Source organism: Phocoena sinus, chromosome 7 (assembly GCF_008692025.1).
Source record: "Phocoena sinus isolate mPhoSin1 chromosome 7, mPhoSin1.pri, whole genome shotgun sequence".
Taxonomy (NCBI): domain Eukaryota; kingdom Metazoa; phylum Chordata; class Mammalia; order Artiodactyla; family Phocoenidae; genus Phocoena; species Phocoena sinus.
The window spans coordinates 426,555-443,774 of NC_045769.1; the positions used below are offsets into that span (position 1 = coordinate 426,555).

A 17,220-nucleotide genomic window follows, 5' to 3' on the forward strand; every position below is an offset into this window, starting at 1 on the left:
TGGGAAAACGTGCTTTTGCGGAACCTGCAAATGTTTTTGTTTTTTTGGTTCTTTTCCTGCCGCAGGCCTCAGCAACTGTTGCCATTCCCAAAGAACACCATCGCTTTGTTATTGGCAAAAATGGAGAGAAACTGCAAGACTTGGAGCTAAAAACTGCAACCAAAATCCAGATCCCACGCCCAGATGACGCCAGCAATCAGATCAGGATCACCGGCACCAAAGAGGGCATCGAGAAAGCTCGCCACGAGGTCCTGCTCATCTCCGCCGAGCAGGTGTGGCCAGCCACGGGCCTGGTAGTGTGTGGTGGCCTTGCCCCAACCGCCGGGAGGCCCAGATCTGTGCCTTCATGGTTTCTGTCCTTCCCTCTCAGGACAAACGTGCTGTGGAGAGGCTGGAAGTAGAGAAGGCGTTCCACCCCTTCATCGCGGGGCCGTACAACCGGCTGGTCAGCGAGATCATGCAGGAGACCGGGACACGCATCAACATACCCCCGCCCAGCGTCAACCGGACCGAGATTGTCTTCACGGGGGAGAAGGAGCAACTGGCTCAGGCTGTGGCTCGCGTCAGGAAGGTTTACGAGGAGAAGGTAGCAGTCAGGAGTGGGAGCCCAGTGAGAGCAGCCCAGCCCTGCCCTGTAGCCTTCGAGGCCTGGACAGCTCCAGTCGCCACAGTTAGAAGGGGGCGCCCGCGCCTCCCCGTAGCTGTGAGGCAGTGGGCCAGGCTCTGCTGGGCAGCTGTCCCCACAGATTCCCACCCGAGCTCCCCCTGCCCTGTGTGCCCCTGGGCGCGTGCCGCTCAGAGCTGATCAGGCCTTTGGGTGAGCTGTTAGCCCGAGTCGGTGGGCTTTGACGTCTGACGCTGGTTCCTTTATTTGGGGAGAGGACAGGGTGTTTTTGTTTCTTCCTAGCTAGTTGTAATGATTACTCTGGGCTTGACTTAAATTCTGCAGTAATTCTTTTGAGGAGAAAGCCCAGTCCTTGATTAGTGGAGTTTCTGGGGAGTGGCTGGTCATCGTCTTCACTATTCGGGGCTCACTTGCTGTAGTCGGGGCTCTGTGTCCTGCTCCCGGCCCTTCCCTCTTGACACCCTCACGGCGCTCTTACTTAGAAAAAGAGGACCACGACCATCGCGGTGGAGGTGAGGAAATCCCAGCACAAGTATGTCATCGGGCCCAAGGGCAATTCCCTGCAGGAGATCCTGGAAAGAACTGGAGTCTCTGTGGAGATCCCTCCTTCAGACAGCACCTCAGAGACTGTGATCCTCCGAGGCGAGCCTGAAAAGCTGGGGCAGGCGTTGACTGAAGTCTATGCCAAGGTAACTGCTCGCTGTGGGGAGACTCCGATGAGCGTTTCCTGGGACCGTGTCAGGGGAGGGCAGCACTCACCTGTCTCTGAGCCCTGGTGAGCCACCTGGCTTGGTGTTCACGAAACCTGGACTCTGCAGACCCACGGGTTTGTTTCCTGGTTTTCCTAGGCCAACAGTTTTACGGTCTCCTCCGTCTCTGCTCCTTCCTGGCTTCACCGTTTCATCATTGGCAAGAAAGGGCAGAACCTGGCCAAAATCACTCAGCAGATGCCAAAGGTAAGGAATCGTTGTCTGCCGTGTTGAGTTGATCTTCGTCATCCCATTGCTGCCGTTACTTTTGTCCTGTGGGGGTGGGGGTGCCTTTGAAGACCGGGGCACCCGTTTTAAAGATCAGTTGTTGTGGGTGACAGTCAGCTGCTCCATGGTTAGCCAGGGGTGAGCAGAATACGTTTTTTCAAATACCTGTGTCACGTCTTTGGGTCTTTTTAACCAGGGGAAGAGCGTATTGCTAAGTTTATTGAATATCTCAAGAAATACCTCATTTAGTTGTTACGGTGTCGTAACCTGTGAGTAGTTACATCTGAGAATTTCGTGGAGCAGAACTTGTATACGGTTCGTGTGGAGGTGGAGTTTGTGGGCCTTTCTGCCCTCCGCGTCTCTGTCCTTCGGGCGGCAGTAGGTCCAGTAACCTTGGCAGAGAACGCGTGCGTCGTATTTCGTTCCTGTTCTGTTCAGAGTCCTGGTTCCCACAGTGGGGCTGGCTCCGTGGCGCCGGCCTCCCGGGTTGCCCTCCCCGTGCGTTATTTCACCCCCGTTGTCGTCTGTCTCACCCCCCCTCGCACACCGGGGGGGCGTGAGCAGTGAGGTGTTGACGTGCTTCATGCCAGTGGTTTTGGTGGCGCACAGTGGGGAGGCCTTTGCGGTTCCCACACAGTGTTTAGTACCAAAACGATGGTCATCCCCAGACCTCCTTTCCAATTTTTCCTGGTGTCTGTGGATCGGCTGCTGCCCCGGGAGAGCAGCCCAGGCTCGCATAGGAGGTTGCTGTGGCCGTGCCATCCCGGTGGGCTGACTCTTGTTTTGGTGCGGTAGGTCCACATCGAGTTCACAGAGGGCGAGGACAGGATCACCCTGGAAGGCCCCACAGAGGATGTAAACGTGGCCCAGGAACAGATCGAAGCCATGGTCAAGGACTTGGTAAGGTGCCCCGGGTGCTGGCCGAGTGGGCATAGGGCGTAATCCTGTCACTTGCCAGTCAGACCTCACGTGGGGGCCCTGGAGGCACGGGAGGGGGGCCCAGTCGTCAAGTGGCGAGTTCTGAAACAGCTGGAATCTGGCCGAAGTCCGGGAGAGCCGTGGGTAGACTAAACCTTACTGTGGAGGAGGATCTTGCGAGGGTGCCTGCAGGACGATCCTGCCGCAGACCCTGAAGCTGAGTGGGAAGAGAGGGCGGCCGCTGCCAGCTCCCGGGCCTTGGTTCTGGCTGTGTGTCTGCGGATCTGGGCCCAGGTCCTGGACTCTGGTCTCCAGTGTCCTGCTCTGTGCTTCTCCCGCAGATTAACCGGATGGACTACGTGGAGATCAACATCGACCACAAGTTCCACAGACACCTCATCGGGAAGAGCGGGGCCAACAGTGAGTGGGGGCGGCACGCGGAGGGCAGGCGGGGTGTCCTCAGCAGAGCGCCAGCGGGGGGCGGCCTAGACTCCTAGCTGAGGCCTCCCCCAGGGCCGAGGTTGGCCTGGAGCTGATGGGCCTAGAGGTGAACGTGATGAGCCTGGTCGAGAAGGCATGCAGAGGGCCGTGTCCTCACAGTTCAGCCAGACCTGCTGGGGTGGGGTCTGCCATCCGCCATCCTCACGTGCGCCCCTGACCACGCCCCTGCTGGGCTGGCCAGCCCAGGCTCAGCCACGGACTGAATCGGCTCAAGTTGGAACGTGCCGAGTGAGCGCTCTGCTTGAATCCGCGGATGTCGGATGTGTTTTGAAATCCACTGCTTTGCTCAGTTTAACTTCAGTGCCGTTCTCGGCATCACGGTGCTCACCAGTCCTGAGAATAGCTCTGTCCCCTGGTGTGACCTTTGGTGGAGGTGAGGTAGCGGGCACCCCCCGCCAGTGTAGGTAGGACGCCTCCGTGTGCCTGCCCTGTTGGGTTTTGCCCTGTGCAGTCCATTCTTTGTTCAGAGTAAATGTAAGCTAGTTAGTTGCTGCTGCTTTAGTTGGTGTCAGTTGTGAGTTCTGGAGCTTTTTAAACAACGGGCAAACGCTCACGGAGTGACACCAGTCAGTGCTGCTTGAGCCGTAAATTTGCACACACCATAAATTTGCACATACCATAAATTTGATTTTGTTTTTTTTTTTTTTTTTTTTTTTTTTTTTTTTTTTTTTTTTTTATGCGTTACGCGGGCCTCTCACTGCTGTGGCCTCTCCCGTTGCGGAGGACAGGCTCCGGACGCGCAGGCCCAGCGGCCATGGCCCACGGGCCCAGCCGCTCCGCGGCACGTGGGATCCTCCCAGACCGGGGCACGAACCCGTGTCCCCTGCATCGGCAGGCGGACTCTCAACCGCTGCGCCACCAGGGAAGCCCTGATTTTGTTTTTTGTTTTGTTTAACTGCAGTGCTTTCTCGAACAGAAAATGTAAGGAAGTGCAGTTCTGATGTTAATTTCTGGTTTCTGCTCCCTGGGAAGTGCAGAGCCACTTTGCATTGTTCAGAGAATTGTGTCTGTTCCATTTTCTTCTGGTTCAGTTCCTCACCTTCGTCTTCTTTCATCTAAAATCTGCCGCCCAGCTTCTGTGTCCTTGGCTCTTGTCCCGTGTGGTTCCGCCCTGGAACAGCAGCCCCAGAGCGGGTCGGCTCATGGCTGTGTCCGTGTTTGCTCAGATCTCTCCTTGGCGACCCTCTAAGGAGCTTGGTTCCCCTTTACTACGTGGTGGGCAAAATGCCGACCCCATTTCCTGGTGATGAGGCTTCCCCAGGGTGTGGGAGCCTGGATCTCTGTCTAGAGAAGGTGACAGGAGGAGGGTTGTCAACAACTCCACTGGTTTTGCAAAGACAGTGAAGTGCTCAGGCTGGAGCTGAGCTGACGATGGAGTCTCCTTAGACAGCATGGCCTCCATGGGCTCCAAGGTGGTCGATGGGGGTGCTTTTATCTTCAGGTAATGTGGGACCTTCTGGATTTTAATGGCTTCTTATTTTTATTATATTCTCGAGAGTAATTTTTTTTTACTTGAACAGTAGTTGTCTGTCTCCACATTAGAAATGCCCTGGCCATGCCCAGACCAGCTGTATCTCAGGCACCAAGTGGCCCTCGCCGTAGGACACTGGAAGTTCTCAGGGAGGTGCCAGCATGTGGTCCATACCTGGCTCCTTGTAGAACATGGAAGGTCTTGCTGTGGAGTTTTTGCTTATGGGATGAGTGGTTAGCTTTGGGGAGGGCTCTAGCCCTGTCCTGCCGCGTTGTGAGTCATTGGTGGCGCAAGGTAGATTCTGCATCCAGTTGCGTGTGTCCTTTTGTGTTCTTCAGTAAACAGAATCAAAGACCAGTACAAGGTGTCTGTGCGCATCCCTCCCGACAGCGAGAAGAGCAACCTGATCCGCATCGAGGGGGACCCGCAGGGCGTGCAGCAGGCCAAGCGCGAGCTGCTGGAGCTCGCCTCCCGCATGGTGAGCCCGCGGCTGGGGCTGGGGCTGTGTGGCAGCACCTTCCTCCTGTGCCGTCCTAGAGGGTGGCCGGTGCGGGTGTGACTTGCTGGTACTGAGTTTCCTTCATTCCCCCCCATCCCCAGGGCCCCATGTAGTGCTAGGGAGGTGCTAGGGCTCTGAGTGCTCAGCCTTGGCCAGACCCCAGAGTCCCAGCTGCAGTGACGACTTCTCTGGAGGTGATTCTCGTGTGCAGCCAAGGTCAAGAAGCACGGCTGTGTGGTTAGCACCGCCAGCGTGGGGGTGGTGCCTTGTTCCCCATCCCAGAGACTAAGCCACCAGCCCTCACACACGTTTCTTGGTTTTCTGAGTGAAATGCAGACAGATATATCCTTGCTCTGGGGTGCCTTATCCTGGTACTGGGTTGCTGAACCCTTGTTTCTCTGTCACCCTGATGCCAGTCTGATCCAGAACCTCCCAGAATTGTTTGAAGTGTCTGCTTGGCTGTTAGTGTTTGTCTCTGTGTTCCAGCTCTGCTCGTTTTCTTGTACTTCCCACGTTTTGATGGGACCTCTGGAGGAGGGTGAGAGCCACACGGGTTCAGCGCCCTGTGTTGAGCCACTCTTCCTTAATCGTCCGCACAGGGACGCGGTCCGGGCCACGCAGTGTTCAGGAGGGCTGTGCAGAGGGCGAAGCCTCGCAGCCCGCCCGTTAAGTAGAATTGCTGGATGAGCTGCTGCAGTAGCACTTCTGGGTGAAGGGTCCTACACTCCGTTTGCTCGTTTTGCTTTGTTCAGGAGAATAACACACAACCAGAGTAACGTGCAGTGTGGGCATTGCTGGAGAGGGCAGGTGCTCTGCAAGGGGTGCTCCCTGCCAGCCGCTGGTGCCTAGCAGTGCTGCAGGGGTGCACCTGGGCGCCCCTCACTGTGCTCAGTTGTATTTTTAGGAAAACGAGCGTACCAAGGATCTAATCATTGAGCAGAGATTTCATCGCACAATCATTGGGCAGAAGGGTGAACGGATCCGTGAAATTCGGGACAAATTCCCAGAGGTAAAGGTTTCCCAAAGACATTCTTGATCCAGTATTTTGGAATCCGTCCTCGCTAATAACCAGACTTGGTCTCCTGATGATTTGTTCTAGGTCATCATCAACTTTCCAGACCCAGCACAGAAAAGCGATATTGTCCAGCTTAGAGGGCCCAAGAATGAGGTGGAAAAATGCACAAAATACATGCAGAAGATGGTGGCAGATCTGGTAAGGGGACGTTTTCCATCCTTTGTTGTGCGACAGTGTCAGGGGTAGTAGGGGCTGGGGGTGCTCCTTTGTTGTGCGACAGTGTCAGGGGTAGTAGGGGCTGGGGGTGCTCCCCAGAACCCCTGCTTCGGGGGCACGCTCAGGCACTGGGGCAGCCCCCCATCTCACGGTATTTAGAGCAGCAGAAATCCTTTTCCTGTGCAGAGTTACTTTGTTTCTTTTCATAAATTTATGTATTTACTTATTTTTGGCTGTGCTGGGTCCTCGTTACTGCCCACGGGCTGTCTCTGGTTGCGGCGAGGGGGAGGCTACTCTTCGTTGCGGTGCAGGCTTCTCACTGCGGTGGCCTCTCCTGTTGCGCAGCACGGGCTCTAGGCACGTGGGCTTCAGTCGTTGCAGCACGTGGGCTCAGTAGCTGTGGCTCGCGGGCTCTAGAGCGTAGGCTCAGAAGTCGTGGCACAGGGACTTAGTTGCTCCGCGGCATGTGGGATCTTCCCGGACCAGGACTCAAACCCGTGTCCCCTGCGTCGGGAGGCGGATTCTTAGCCACTGCGTCACCAGGGAAGTCCCTGCTTTGTTTCTTGAGGGGTCTTCGGATACCTGGGCAGAGAAATTCTCCCATCCAGTAAGGAGAAGAGAGGTTTACACAAGTAGCCTGAGAAGTCACGTATTGATTTGTTATCTTCCTCAAAACTTGGAATGCGAAGAGGCAGTTTGGAAAGTGCTGAGGGCGGTTGGTGGGAGGGCTGCAGGTGCCCCGTGCTTTCCAGGGGTTCTCGGGGGCTTGGACTTGACCTCCTCAGAGGGGTGATGGGGAGGGCTTCCCAGCGCTGCCCTGGAGGGTGGGGATTGCTGCCTTCATGGGCATTTTGAGCTCTCTCCTAGGCCTGGCATCCCGGCCTCTGCCCACCCTCAGGCAGCTCTGCTCCTGGCTATGACACCCACAGAGCTGGTGTGTGTCCAGGCACTTCTGGATTGTAGAACATGTGTGTAACAGATCACAGGCGCTCTCGTGGGCTGCTCTTCCCGGGAGGGACTTTGCAGTAGCTGAGTGGCACGCCCGGTTGGTCAGTTGTCGGATAAGTTGTCTCACCTTTCCTGTGACAAATCTCTGGAGGTCAGGTGGGGAGCGAAGTAGGTCGCAGAATCCTGTCATCCCGTCCCACCTTCAGGCACAAGAAGGACAAGTCAATCTGTAATACGACGGTTAATTGTACCATCTTTTGTGTTTTTTAGGTGGAAAATAGCTATTCAATTTCTGTTCCGATCTTCAAACAGTTTCATAAGAACATCATTGGGAAAGGAGGTGCAAACATTAAAAAGGTGACCGGCCGGCGTGTCTCCCGAAACTTGGCTCTGCCCCCTCTGCCCCCATAGCCCTGCGCTGTTCTGGCTTTAGAGCTGAAGAAGGGAGCCTTGCTGCCCAGCCCTGGGAAGTCAGCCCCTCACGGTCCCCTCGCTCCTTGTAGATCCGGGAAGAAAGCAACACCAAGATCGACCTTCCTGCAGAGAACAGCAACTCGGAGACCATCATCATCACAGGCAAGCGAGCCAACTGCGAGGCCGCCCGGAGCCGCATTCTGTCCATCCAGAAAGACCTGGTAACGGGACGCTGTGTGGCGGGGTGCTCTAGCCTGGGGCCGGGGGTGCGGGGCCGGGTGGGCCACCAAGAGATGCCTGCCGCTTGTCCCACTCAGGTGCTTGGAAATCGTCCCATTCTGAAGGTGTTACTTTTCTTTTTTTCAATTTTTTGAAAAATTAACAGGCCAGAGACTGCACGTGTGTAAAGTGTGCAGAGTAAGTTTTGGCCGCTGGAGTCGCCTCCGCGGTCCAGATAGCGCACACCGTCACCCCGAAACACCCTCGTCCCCCTCACTCCCGCCTCTGCCCCGCTGGGCTCCTGGCGCCCCCCCTCCACCCTGGTCTCTGCGCCGCCGTGGGTTGGGGAGTCGCCTCCGCGATCCAGATAGCGCGCCGTCACCCCGAAACACCCTCGTCCCCCTTCACTCCCGCCTCTGCCCTGCTGGGCTCCTGGCGCCCCCCATCCACCCTGGTCTCTGCGCCGCCGTGGGTTGGGGAGTCGCCTCCGCGGTCCAGATAGCGCACCGTCACCCCGAAACACCCTCGCCCCCTTCACTCCCACCTCTGCCCCGCTGGGCTCCTGGCGCCCCCCCTCCACCCTGGTCTCTGCGCCGCCGTGGGTTGGGGTGCGTTTCCTGCTTCACCGTGTGAGGGGAACCGTGGCGCCTCCTCCCACACGCAGGCCTCGCTGTTCTCAGACCACAGGTCCTTCCAGATTCACCACGTTGTCACACATGTCAGTGCTGCTTTTCACTACCGGGTGATGCTTCATCACAGGAGATCATGTTCCTTCTTGTGTGAGCTTTGTAGTTTGTGTCTTTCAAGGGGTTCCTCTTTTATCTAAGTTGTCAAGTTAACTAGTGTAAGAACTTTCTTAATGTTCACATATTATCTCTTTCCTGTCTCTGATGATGTCATCTTTCTCATTCCTAGTGTACGTAGTTTGCAGCATTGTAGAATGATCTCCTTTTAACCCTCGTAATATTCTTTTCTCTGAAATCTACTTTTTCTCTTATCAAAGTGAGATTCTTTTAGGCAGCCTGCTTTTTTATTCAGTCTGACAATCTCTGCCTTTTAAAAGTGTTTACGTTTTAATCACATTAGTAATTATATATGTTTGTGTGGTATGTATGGCAAGTTTTATTACATACACTTAGTAAGTTAATTAAATTACATTTAATGTGACTATAATTTTTCCATTTTTAAAATTGTGAAGTTTGAAAAACAAAATTCAGCACCCTAACCACTTTTAAATGTCCAGTCCAGCTCAGCGGCACTACGGCCATTCACTGTTGTGCAGCCGTCACCACCGCCACCTGCAGAACGGTTTCATCTTCCCAGACGGAGACTGTCCCCACCAGATAACAGTTCCTTCCTCCCCTCTCCCCAGCCCCTGGCCCCCTCAGTGTGATTACTTTACGTAGAGCACTTGGATTTAAACCTACTGTCTTGCTGTTTGTTTCTCTTTGTCCCATCTACTTTGTTCTCTTTTCTGCCTTCTTTTGGGTTAGACGTTTTTATGATTCCTTTTAACCTCCTTTTTTGGTCTATTGGGTGTACTTCTGTTTTATTTTAGTGGTTGCTTTAGGGTGTTTGGTATATACATCTTCAGCTTCCCACAGCCTGCCTTCAGGTGACTTGATCCTGCTTGAAACGCAGTGTAAGGAACTGAGAACGGTGGGCCGCCAGCCCTGCCCCCGCCACTGTGTTTTGTCGCCATACCATAAACCCTACATGCATCTTAATAAGAAAATACACCCATGTCAACATATCCTCTGCGCTCTAGCTGTTCATCCCTCCCTCCCTCCAAACCGTGACAACTACCAATCTTTTCACTGGCCCCATAGTTTGCCTTTTGCAGAATGTCAAATAGTTGGAATAGCCTGTAGCCTTTTCATCCTGGCTTCTTTTACTTAGTAGTAAGTAGTAAGATGGATCGTATCATAAGAGTAACATTTGGTTTTGTAAGAAACACCAGACTGTCTTCCACAGTGGCTGCACCATCTCGCATCCCCACCAGCCCCACATCCTCAGGTTGGCGGCTTTCGTTCAGCACTCGAGGCTTTGCCTCAGTGTCTCTCACTTAACGTGGTTTCCGACGAGACACCTGATGTCATCCTTGCTCCTCTGGCCTGTTTAATGATCGTATCACCAGCTTTTAGCAACTTACGATGTGTCCTGGTGTAATTTCATTCGTGTTTCTTTGGAGTTTGAAGCTCTCATCGAGCTTCTTGGATATGTGAGGTTAGAGTTGTCCTCAGATTTGGAAATATTTGGGTCGTTATTTCTCACTGTTTTTTTCTGTCGTCAGGACACTCAGATTACCTGGTGCTAGGCAGCTTGACCTTGCCCTGCTGTCTACCAGTGCCTTTTTATTTGCTTGGGGAGGAGGAGTGCTTTTTTTCCTCCTTTCAACAGTCTCTTCAAGGTCATTAGTTTTTTGCAATGTCTGATCTGTGATTATACCAAGTATATTTTCCTCTTTCCATATATTGTCTTCACCTCTACAAGTTCAGTTTCAGCCATTTGTTTTTATGCTTGACACATTCAGCTTGCCTTTGGCTTTTTGACCTGTGTAGTCTAGTGATGAAAATACCTGTTTTAGTGTCCTTGGCCCGCTGGCTCTAACCTCTGTGTCATTTCTGGGTTGTTTTCCATTGTTCATTCCTCGTGATGGGTTGTTTTTTCCTACTTCTTTGCATGTCCGGTTTTTTTGTTTGTTTTTTTTTATTGGATGCTAGATGTTATGAAGTTTACTTTGGTGGGTGCTGGATATTTTTGCATTTCTATAAATATCTTTGAGCTTTGATAAGTTACTTTAAAACAGTTTGCTCCTTTTTGGACTTGCTTTTTAGATTTGTTGGGTGGGATCACAGCCGTGCTTAGTCCCGGGTCTGTGGCAGTCCTTTCCCTGGCCCGGCTGGTCTCCCTGCACGTTCAGCCCGTGAGCTTGCAGTGCTGGGGGCTGCTCTCTCCCTGGACAGTCAGGGCTGTATCCTTGATGCAGGGGCTTGGCCGGGGGCAGGGACCAGGCTCGGCCTGTCGGCTTCCTGTCTCCGGTGTCTTGTCGCTGTGTCACGTGGGAGGTGAATCCAGTCCCTGTGCTCCGCCTTGAGTAGAGGCAGGGTCCTTGCTTACGGGGCTCTTGGGAGGGTTGGTCCTCGGGCATCTCGGCCCTGCCTCTGCTGCAGGCGCCTGAGGGAGACATCTTGTGTGACGTCACGGCTTTCCCTCCGCGGCATGTCTGCCCTTTCCCGCCACACAAAAACCTGGCTCGCTCGTGCTATGTGTCATTTCAGGCCAACATAGCCGAGGTGGAGGTCTCCATCCCTGCCAAGCTGCACAACTCGCTCATCGGCACCAAGGGCCGCCTCATCCGCTCCATCATGGAGGAGTGCGGTGGGGTCCACATCCACTTCCCCGTGGAGGGTTCGGGAAGTGACACCGTGATCATCAGGGGCCCTTCCTCGGATGTGGAGAAGGCCCGGAAACAGCTCCTGCACCTGGCGGAGGAGAAGGTGAGCACTGCCCAGGAGGGTCACTGTGTCTGTCCTCCTCCACACACCCTCTCTGTGTGGCAGGTTAGCAAACACCTATATATACCTGTATGTTTCTGATTCTTGCCCCCACTGAAGGGCCTTTCCAACTCGGATGCCTGCATATTCAGTGTAGAAAATTTGCTGCTAGGCTTGTTACTTGGGGCTTTTTCCCTCAAGTATGAGTTACATACAGTAAATCTTAGCGTATAGCTCTGAGTTTCGACAAGCATACCTTCATGTGACCGCCACTCAAATAAAAACGTTTTGACTGTCACCTCCCAAGGTTCTCTGTTGACTCAGTCGCCTTTGCCCTTTTGTTAAAATCCCAGGTACCGCTCTGTTTGTGGACTTGGCTCCGTTTCAGCAGCACCGCAGCAGACGGCCCGCTTTGTGGGACGTCTCGGGAGGCCTTCAGCTTCGTGCTTTTTAAACTGCTCTGTCTCTTCTAGACCCTTCGCCCTTCCATATGCATTTTGGAGCCAGCTTGTCAATTTCTAGAGCGAAATCCTGCTTGGATTTTGATTGGGGTCACGTTGGATCTGAAGATCAAAGCAGGGAGAATTGTTGTCTCGGCAGTTTTGAATCTTCCAGTCCACATCGATTCAATTTTAAACTCTGATTTTTCATTGGTGTTTTGTAGTTTTTAGCATGAAGATCTTGTTCACGTTTTGTTTGGTTTATATCTGTTTTGTTTTTTAGTGGTATTATAAATGGTCCTTTTTATACGATTGGCACTTCAATTTCCAGTTACTATTGCATGTAGAAGCATATTTGATTTTTGCATATTGGCCTTATTTTATGCATCTGGTCTACAGTTCACTTACCAGTGACAATACCTTTTTTTGTGGATTCTTGTGAGTTTTACAGGTGAAACACACCATCTGTGAACGTGCAGTTCTTTTCCTTTCTGCCCCGTACCGCCTGTGTGTCTTGTTTATTTACTATGTTGCTTGGGCCTCCCGTGCGCTGTTCAGTAGCCATGGTGAGCGGACAGCCTCCCCTGGCGTGGGCTGGGGGCAGCCCTCGGCCCTTCGCCGTGCGGGACGTGAGCTGTGCTCTGGCTCTTTGGCAGTCGCTCTTTATGCAGCTGAGGAAGTTCCCTTCTGTTCCGAGTGTGCTGAGCGTTTTTTTCAGGAATGGGTGTATTGTAGGATCTGTTGACATGATCACCTGGTTTGTCTTTTTTTAGTGTAGATATTAGATTGATTTGGTGTTTAACCAACTGTGGTGTTTCCGGGGTGAACCCCACCTGGTTTTGGTGCATCATCCTGTATCATGCTGCTCGGCTGGACTCCGCTAACTCGTTAGCTTTTTTAGAATGCTGCTGTTGGCGAGTGTCTGTCTGAAAAATGGAGGATCCTCGTGGTGTTTTGTGACACCGGCACTTAAAGGTAACAGACTTAGGCTGTTCACCGTTTAGCTTGGGGGCCGGGTTTCATGACAAGAGAAAGGAGAGTGGTTGCCCGGCATGGGCTTGTCCACCTGGGGGTGTGTCCCCCTCACATTCTCCTGGCGCTTCTGCCAGAGGAACCGGCATCTCAGCGGGGTCGCTAGGCCAGGGCCTTTTGTGGTGTCAGATGTGGGCCTTGGTTGGCTTGGCCGTCTCCGAGTTGGAGGTTGCAGCTGGTGGTGCGTAGGTCACCTGGAGCCCTAGGGAGTGAGGACTGGACAGGGCGCCGTCCACTGGCGTCGGGAGCAGTGTGGGTGCCCGGGCCTGGGAGAGGCTCCTGGCGTGCCATGGGCTTCCTGTTGTGCGGGTGCAGTCCCCCCAGCCCACGTCCCCTTTGCAGATGGAGATGGAGAGCAGCTCGCAGAAGCTTGGTCATTGCTGGTCAGTGGCAGGCCTGGGGCTCTAGGCTGAGTGCTGTCCCCACCTTGGTGTCTCTGATCGTGGAGGGGAGGAAATGCGAGTACCATGTTGTCCGGGTGTCTGTCCACGTGCTTGCTGAGGTTTGAGTAGCCCCCTTTGGAGGGACGTTGGTGACACTGTGAGGAGAACTCCCTCTCACAGCGCCATCCCCTAGGCCCTCTTCGTCACCTGCTCCAGGGCCCAGGCAGGTGGCTCAGGCCAACAAACATGGGGTTGGTTTCTGCAGCAAACCAAGAGTTTCACTGTCGACATCCGCGCCAAGCCGGAGTATCACAAGTTCCTCATCGGCAAAGGGGGCGGCAACATCCGTAAGGTGCGTGACAGCACCGGGGCCCGCGTCATCTTCCCGGCGGCTGAGGACAGGGACCAGGACCTGATCACCATCATAGGGAAGGAGGGCGCCGTCAGGGAGGCCCAGAAGGAGCTGGAGGCCCTGATCCGGAGCCTGGTGAGGCCTGGTGGGGGCCGGGCCCTGGCTGGGGGCCCCGGGGTCCCGGCGCGCTCAGCAGGGCGGGTCACACTGCGCCCTTCTCGCAACGCTGCAGGACAACGTGGTTGAAGACTACATGCTGGTGGACCCCAAGCACCACCGTCACTTTGTCATCCGGAGAGGCCAGGTCCTGCGCGAGATCGCTGAGGAGTACGGCGGCGTGATGGTTAGCTTCCCACGCTCCGGCACGCAGAGCGACAAGGTCACCCTCAAGGGGGCCAAGGACTGCGTGGAGGCAGCCAAGAAGCGCATCCAGGAGATCATCGAGGACCTGGTGGGCGCCCGGGAGGCTCGGCAGGGTTCCGGGCCCCGAGGCGGGTGGACGCTCCCTCGGCAGCACCAGGGGTCTGGTGTTCAGCCTCCTTCCTGATGGTGGGTGGGCATCCCACAAGGACCGGCCACCCCCTGCTCCTCCCAAGGGGAGAGGTCCCCTGAAAACGTGTGGGGTTTCTGAACCAGCCTTTAGAACCTCACCCTCCTTGTGGACCAGCCCAGCCTCCAAATGTCATCCCTTGAGGGATGGCACCTAACAGCACCTCCTGCAGTGCGGTGGGGGAGGGGCCCTCCTTTGTCTGCAGAGCAGTGAGATGTTGTTACGTTCTAGTCCTGGGCGGTTCGCTTTTTGGGAAGCGCTTCAGAAAGAGCCCTCCCCTTTGGCCCTGCCCTGCACCGCAGGCTGTCCATATGCTGGGAAGCGGCTATAGGGGGACGGAAACGAAAGCGATGGATGTGAATTTGACCCTAAGCAGCTAACCTTTGCCGGTTGTTTTCTTTTTGCTCTGTCTCCCCACAGGAAGCCCAGGTGACCATAGAATGCGCCATACCCCAGAAGTTCCATCGATCGGTCATGGGCCCCAAAGGTTCCAAAATCCAACAGATTACTCGGGACTATAACGTTCAGATTAAATTCCCAGACAGAGAAGAGAACCCAGGTGAGTCCCCGCGGTGAGCACTGTGCTTGTGCTTGTGAAGCGGAGTGTGTGTGTGTGCGCGCGCGCGGTCCCAGCCTAGGGTAGGTGGTGGCGGCTGTTGGCTGTCCGGGTGAAGCTCCTCCCTTCCTGGGGCTCCTGCGCGGGTGCGCTGCCAGCACGGTCGGCTGTCCTGGGGGCTTCCAGAGGTCAGGGTCACTCCCTGGTTTCTCAGAGGTGGGCTGTGTTAGTTGCTCCAGGGTGGTGAGGTGCCCTTCAAATCTCCTAGAGGTTCACAGCTGCTGGTGACCAAGCCAGGGGAGAGCAAAGCACCTGCAGCCTCCTGTGCAGTGGGATCCCTGAGCGCAGGCCTGCCGCTTTTTCCGGGCCCTCTGCGTGCCACGTGTGCTGGGCTCCGTCCCGGCAGCACCTCCTCCCCGTCGCCAGCACCCCTCTCATGAGGCAGCCACTGACCGGCTGGAGGGCACCGTCTGAATGGCTGGCTGCCCTTATGGGATGGCCCTTCGGCTCCAGGTGTCCTGCCTGTCACCTGGTTGTGCTTGTGCCCCCGGGGACGGGACGGGGCAGGGCAGGGTGATCGGTGGTCAGGGAGGTGACCTGCGGGATACAGATCTAGCTGGTGTCTCAGACCCAACTTTGTAAATCCCGTGTCCTCCTTGCTTGCCCATCTTCTTCCTGTTGACCCATCGGGTCTGGTGGCAACCCTGTGGCCTGCAGGGTGCACTCCCATTGCTCTATCCTCTGTCCTCTAACGGAGCTTGTCATGGTTGTTGAAGCTCCTAGTTTCCTGAGAAGATGGGCTGTTTTGAGTAGAAACGAGTTAAATCGTATTTGTCACATTTATGTTTCACACTTGAATGTTTACTTCCTAATTTTGAAACTTCACATTAAAGAAAAATTACACAGGATGGTGTAAAGATACATCCAGATTCACTCCCCTCACTTACACACAGGCACGCTTGTTTTTTTCTGAGTTATTTAAATGTAATCTTGAGACCCACCCTTTACCTGTAGTGGCTTCTTCGTAGGGATGAGAGCAATTCTCTTCTATCACTCACCAGACTCAGAAGATCCAGTGTTACGTGATACTGCGGCCTAGTTCGTCGTCCACATGCAGGTTCTGCTGATCTTAAAAGCGTCCTGCCGAGCCCACACCTTTCCCCAGCTCAGTCCAGGATCATGATTGCTTTAGGCCGTTGTGTCTGTGTGCTCATTTGCTCCTGGGTTCTGTCTTGCTCCACGAATGTCGTGTTGTTTATTTCGGTCACGCCCAGATCCTAGAGGGGCCAGGGGAGCCACGCCGCCGGCTCCCGTGCCCCCCAGTGCTCTTGGATTTGCTGGCTTCCTGGCACAAGAAGCTGGCCCCTCCCCAGCCATCTTCTCCATCCCCTCCTGGCTGCCTCCGCCCAGCACGGGTCACTTGGGTTGTCATGACCATCCGGGCACTGGTCTCCTTCCCTCTCGGGCTCAGTGGGCCCTGCTCCGTGCCCCTCCCGCGGGTCTGTCTCCTCCCCCAGCCAGACAGCGTCCTCCCAGAGTCAGGCAGGACTCTTCCCTCCCCACCAGCACCCGCCGTAGGCGCTGGACCAGTGCATGGGTCTGGGCAGGGACCAGCATCACGGGGTGGCCCGTAGGACGGCCTGGGCCTGGCGCTCAGCAGCTTGAGCTGCCCCTTCCCCGTCCCCAGTGCACAGCGTGGAGCCTGCTGTCCAGGAGAATGGTGACGACGCGGGGGAGGGGAGGGATGGCAAGGAGGCCGAGCCCGGCTCCCCCAGGAGGTGCGACATCATCGTCATCTCCGGCCGGAAGGAGAAGTGTGAGGCCGCCAAGGAAGCCCTCGAGGTGCGTTCAGAACCCCACCACCACTCCTGCATCCCTGGGGGCCCATCAGCAGGCACGGGGTGGGGGCGGGGAGGGAGAGCGGGTCTAGTCACTTGAGCCCAGGCACCTCGGCTCGCACTGCGGAAGGTGCTGGACTGGGTCACAGCCCAGGAGCAGGGCTGCAGGCCCGGGGCCAAGGACGGGCGCGGAACTGGTGGGGCTCGGACTCACCCTCCGTGGTGTGCAGCTGCCGGGGCTCACAAGGATGAGTAATTGCTGAGCACCACCTCAGTGGGCAGAACAGGGGTTCTGTCGTATCACGGGTCAAGTGGGGCAAGCAGCTTGCCGAGGTAAAGGGCACGGTCGGGGCTGCAGTCGGGATAGTGGAGTCTGTGGTCCCGGTGGTGTCCCATTGCTCTGACTCACTCTAGGGTCTCAGCGAGGCTGGGATCAGGGCGAGCCTCTGTGTGAGCCCCACTCCCCTCCTCTGTGGGCCCCTGATGCCTCTCCCTGGAGTTGTGCTGCTTTGCTTCTGCAAGGGGCTGCCGTGTTGAGTATAGGCCCGGGTCTGTTTGCTCTGCCAGCATTGACCTGAAGACTGCATTCCACGTCCTTTTTCCGTGTCCTCTGTTGAGTCAAAGGTCTAGGCAGCATTCTCGGTCCGAGTGGAACGGCACAAAAGGTTCGAGAAAGCGGTCTGATTGTCACAGGCTCGTCCCCTGTGCTCCATGAAGACCTGTTGCTGAGCCCACAGGGTCCCTCTGCTCTTCGCTCTCAGGCCTAACC

General features: G+C 55.3%; 1 protein-coding gene across 13 annotated transcripts in view; it reads left to right on the plus strand.

Annotated features, from left to right (window-relative positions):
- The window catches only part of HDLBP (high density lipoprotein binding protein), a 69,954-nt gene that overhangs the window by 46,026 nt on the left and 6,708 nt on the right, over positions 1-17,220 (plus strand). For 11 of the 13 annotated variants that reach the window (XM_032637039.1, XM_032637040.1, XM_032637034.1 and 8 more), the window contains 16 exons: positions 66-272; positions 371-586; positions 1,108-1,314; positions 1,474-1,581; positions 2,398-2,502; positions 2,862-2,940; positions 4,831-4,970; positions 5,896-6,000; positions 6,091-6,204; positions 7,441-7,527; positions 7,674-7,805; positions 11,085-11,303; positions 13,421-13,642; positions 13,740-13,958; positions 14,478-14,616; positions 16,301-16,455. In XM_032637039.1, coding sequence (XP_032492930.1) covers positions 66-272; positions 371-586; positions 1,108-1,314; positions 1,474-1,581; positions 2,398-2,502; positions 2,862-2,940; positions 4,831-4,970; positions 5,896-6,000; positions 6,091-6,204; positions 7,441-7,527; positions 7,674-7,805; positions 11,085-11,303; positions 13,421-13,642; positions 13,740-13,958; positions 14,478-14,616; positions 16,301-16,455 — 2,454 coding nt within the window. The remainder of the gene's footprint in view (positions 1-65; positions 273-370; positions 587-1,107; positions 1,315-1,473; positions 1,582-2,397; positions 2,503-2,861; positions 2,941-4,830; positions 4,971-5,895; positions 6,001-6,090; positions 6,205-7,440; positions 7,528-7,673; positions 7,806-11,084; positions 11,304-13,420; positions 13,643-13,739; positions 13,959-14,477; positions 14,617-16,300; positions 16,456-17,220) is intronic. The other 2 variants (XM_032637043.1, XM_032637045.1) reach the window with 2 other exon arrangements.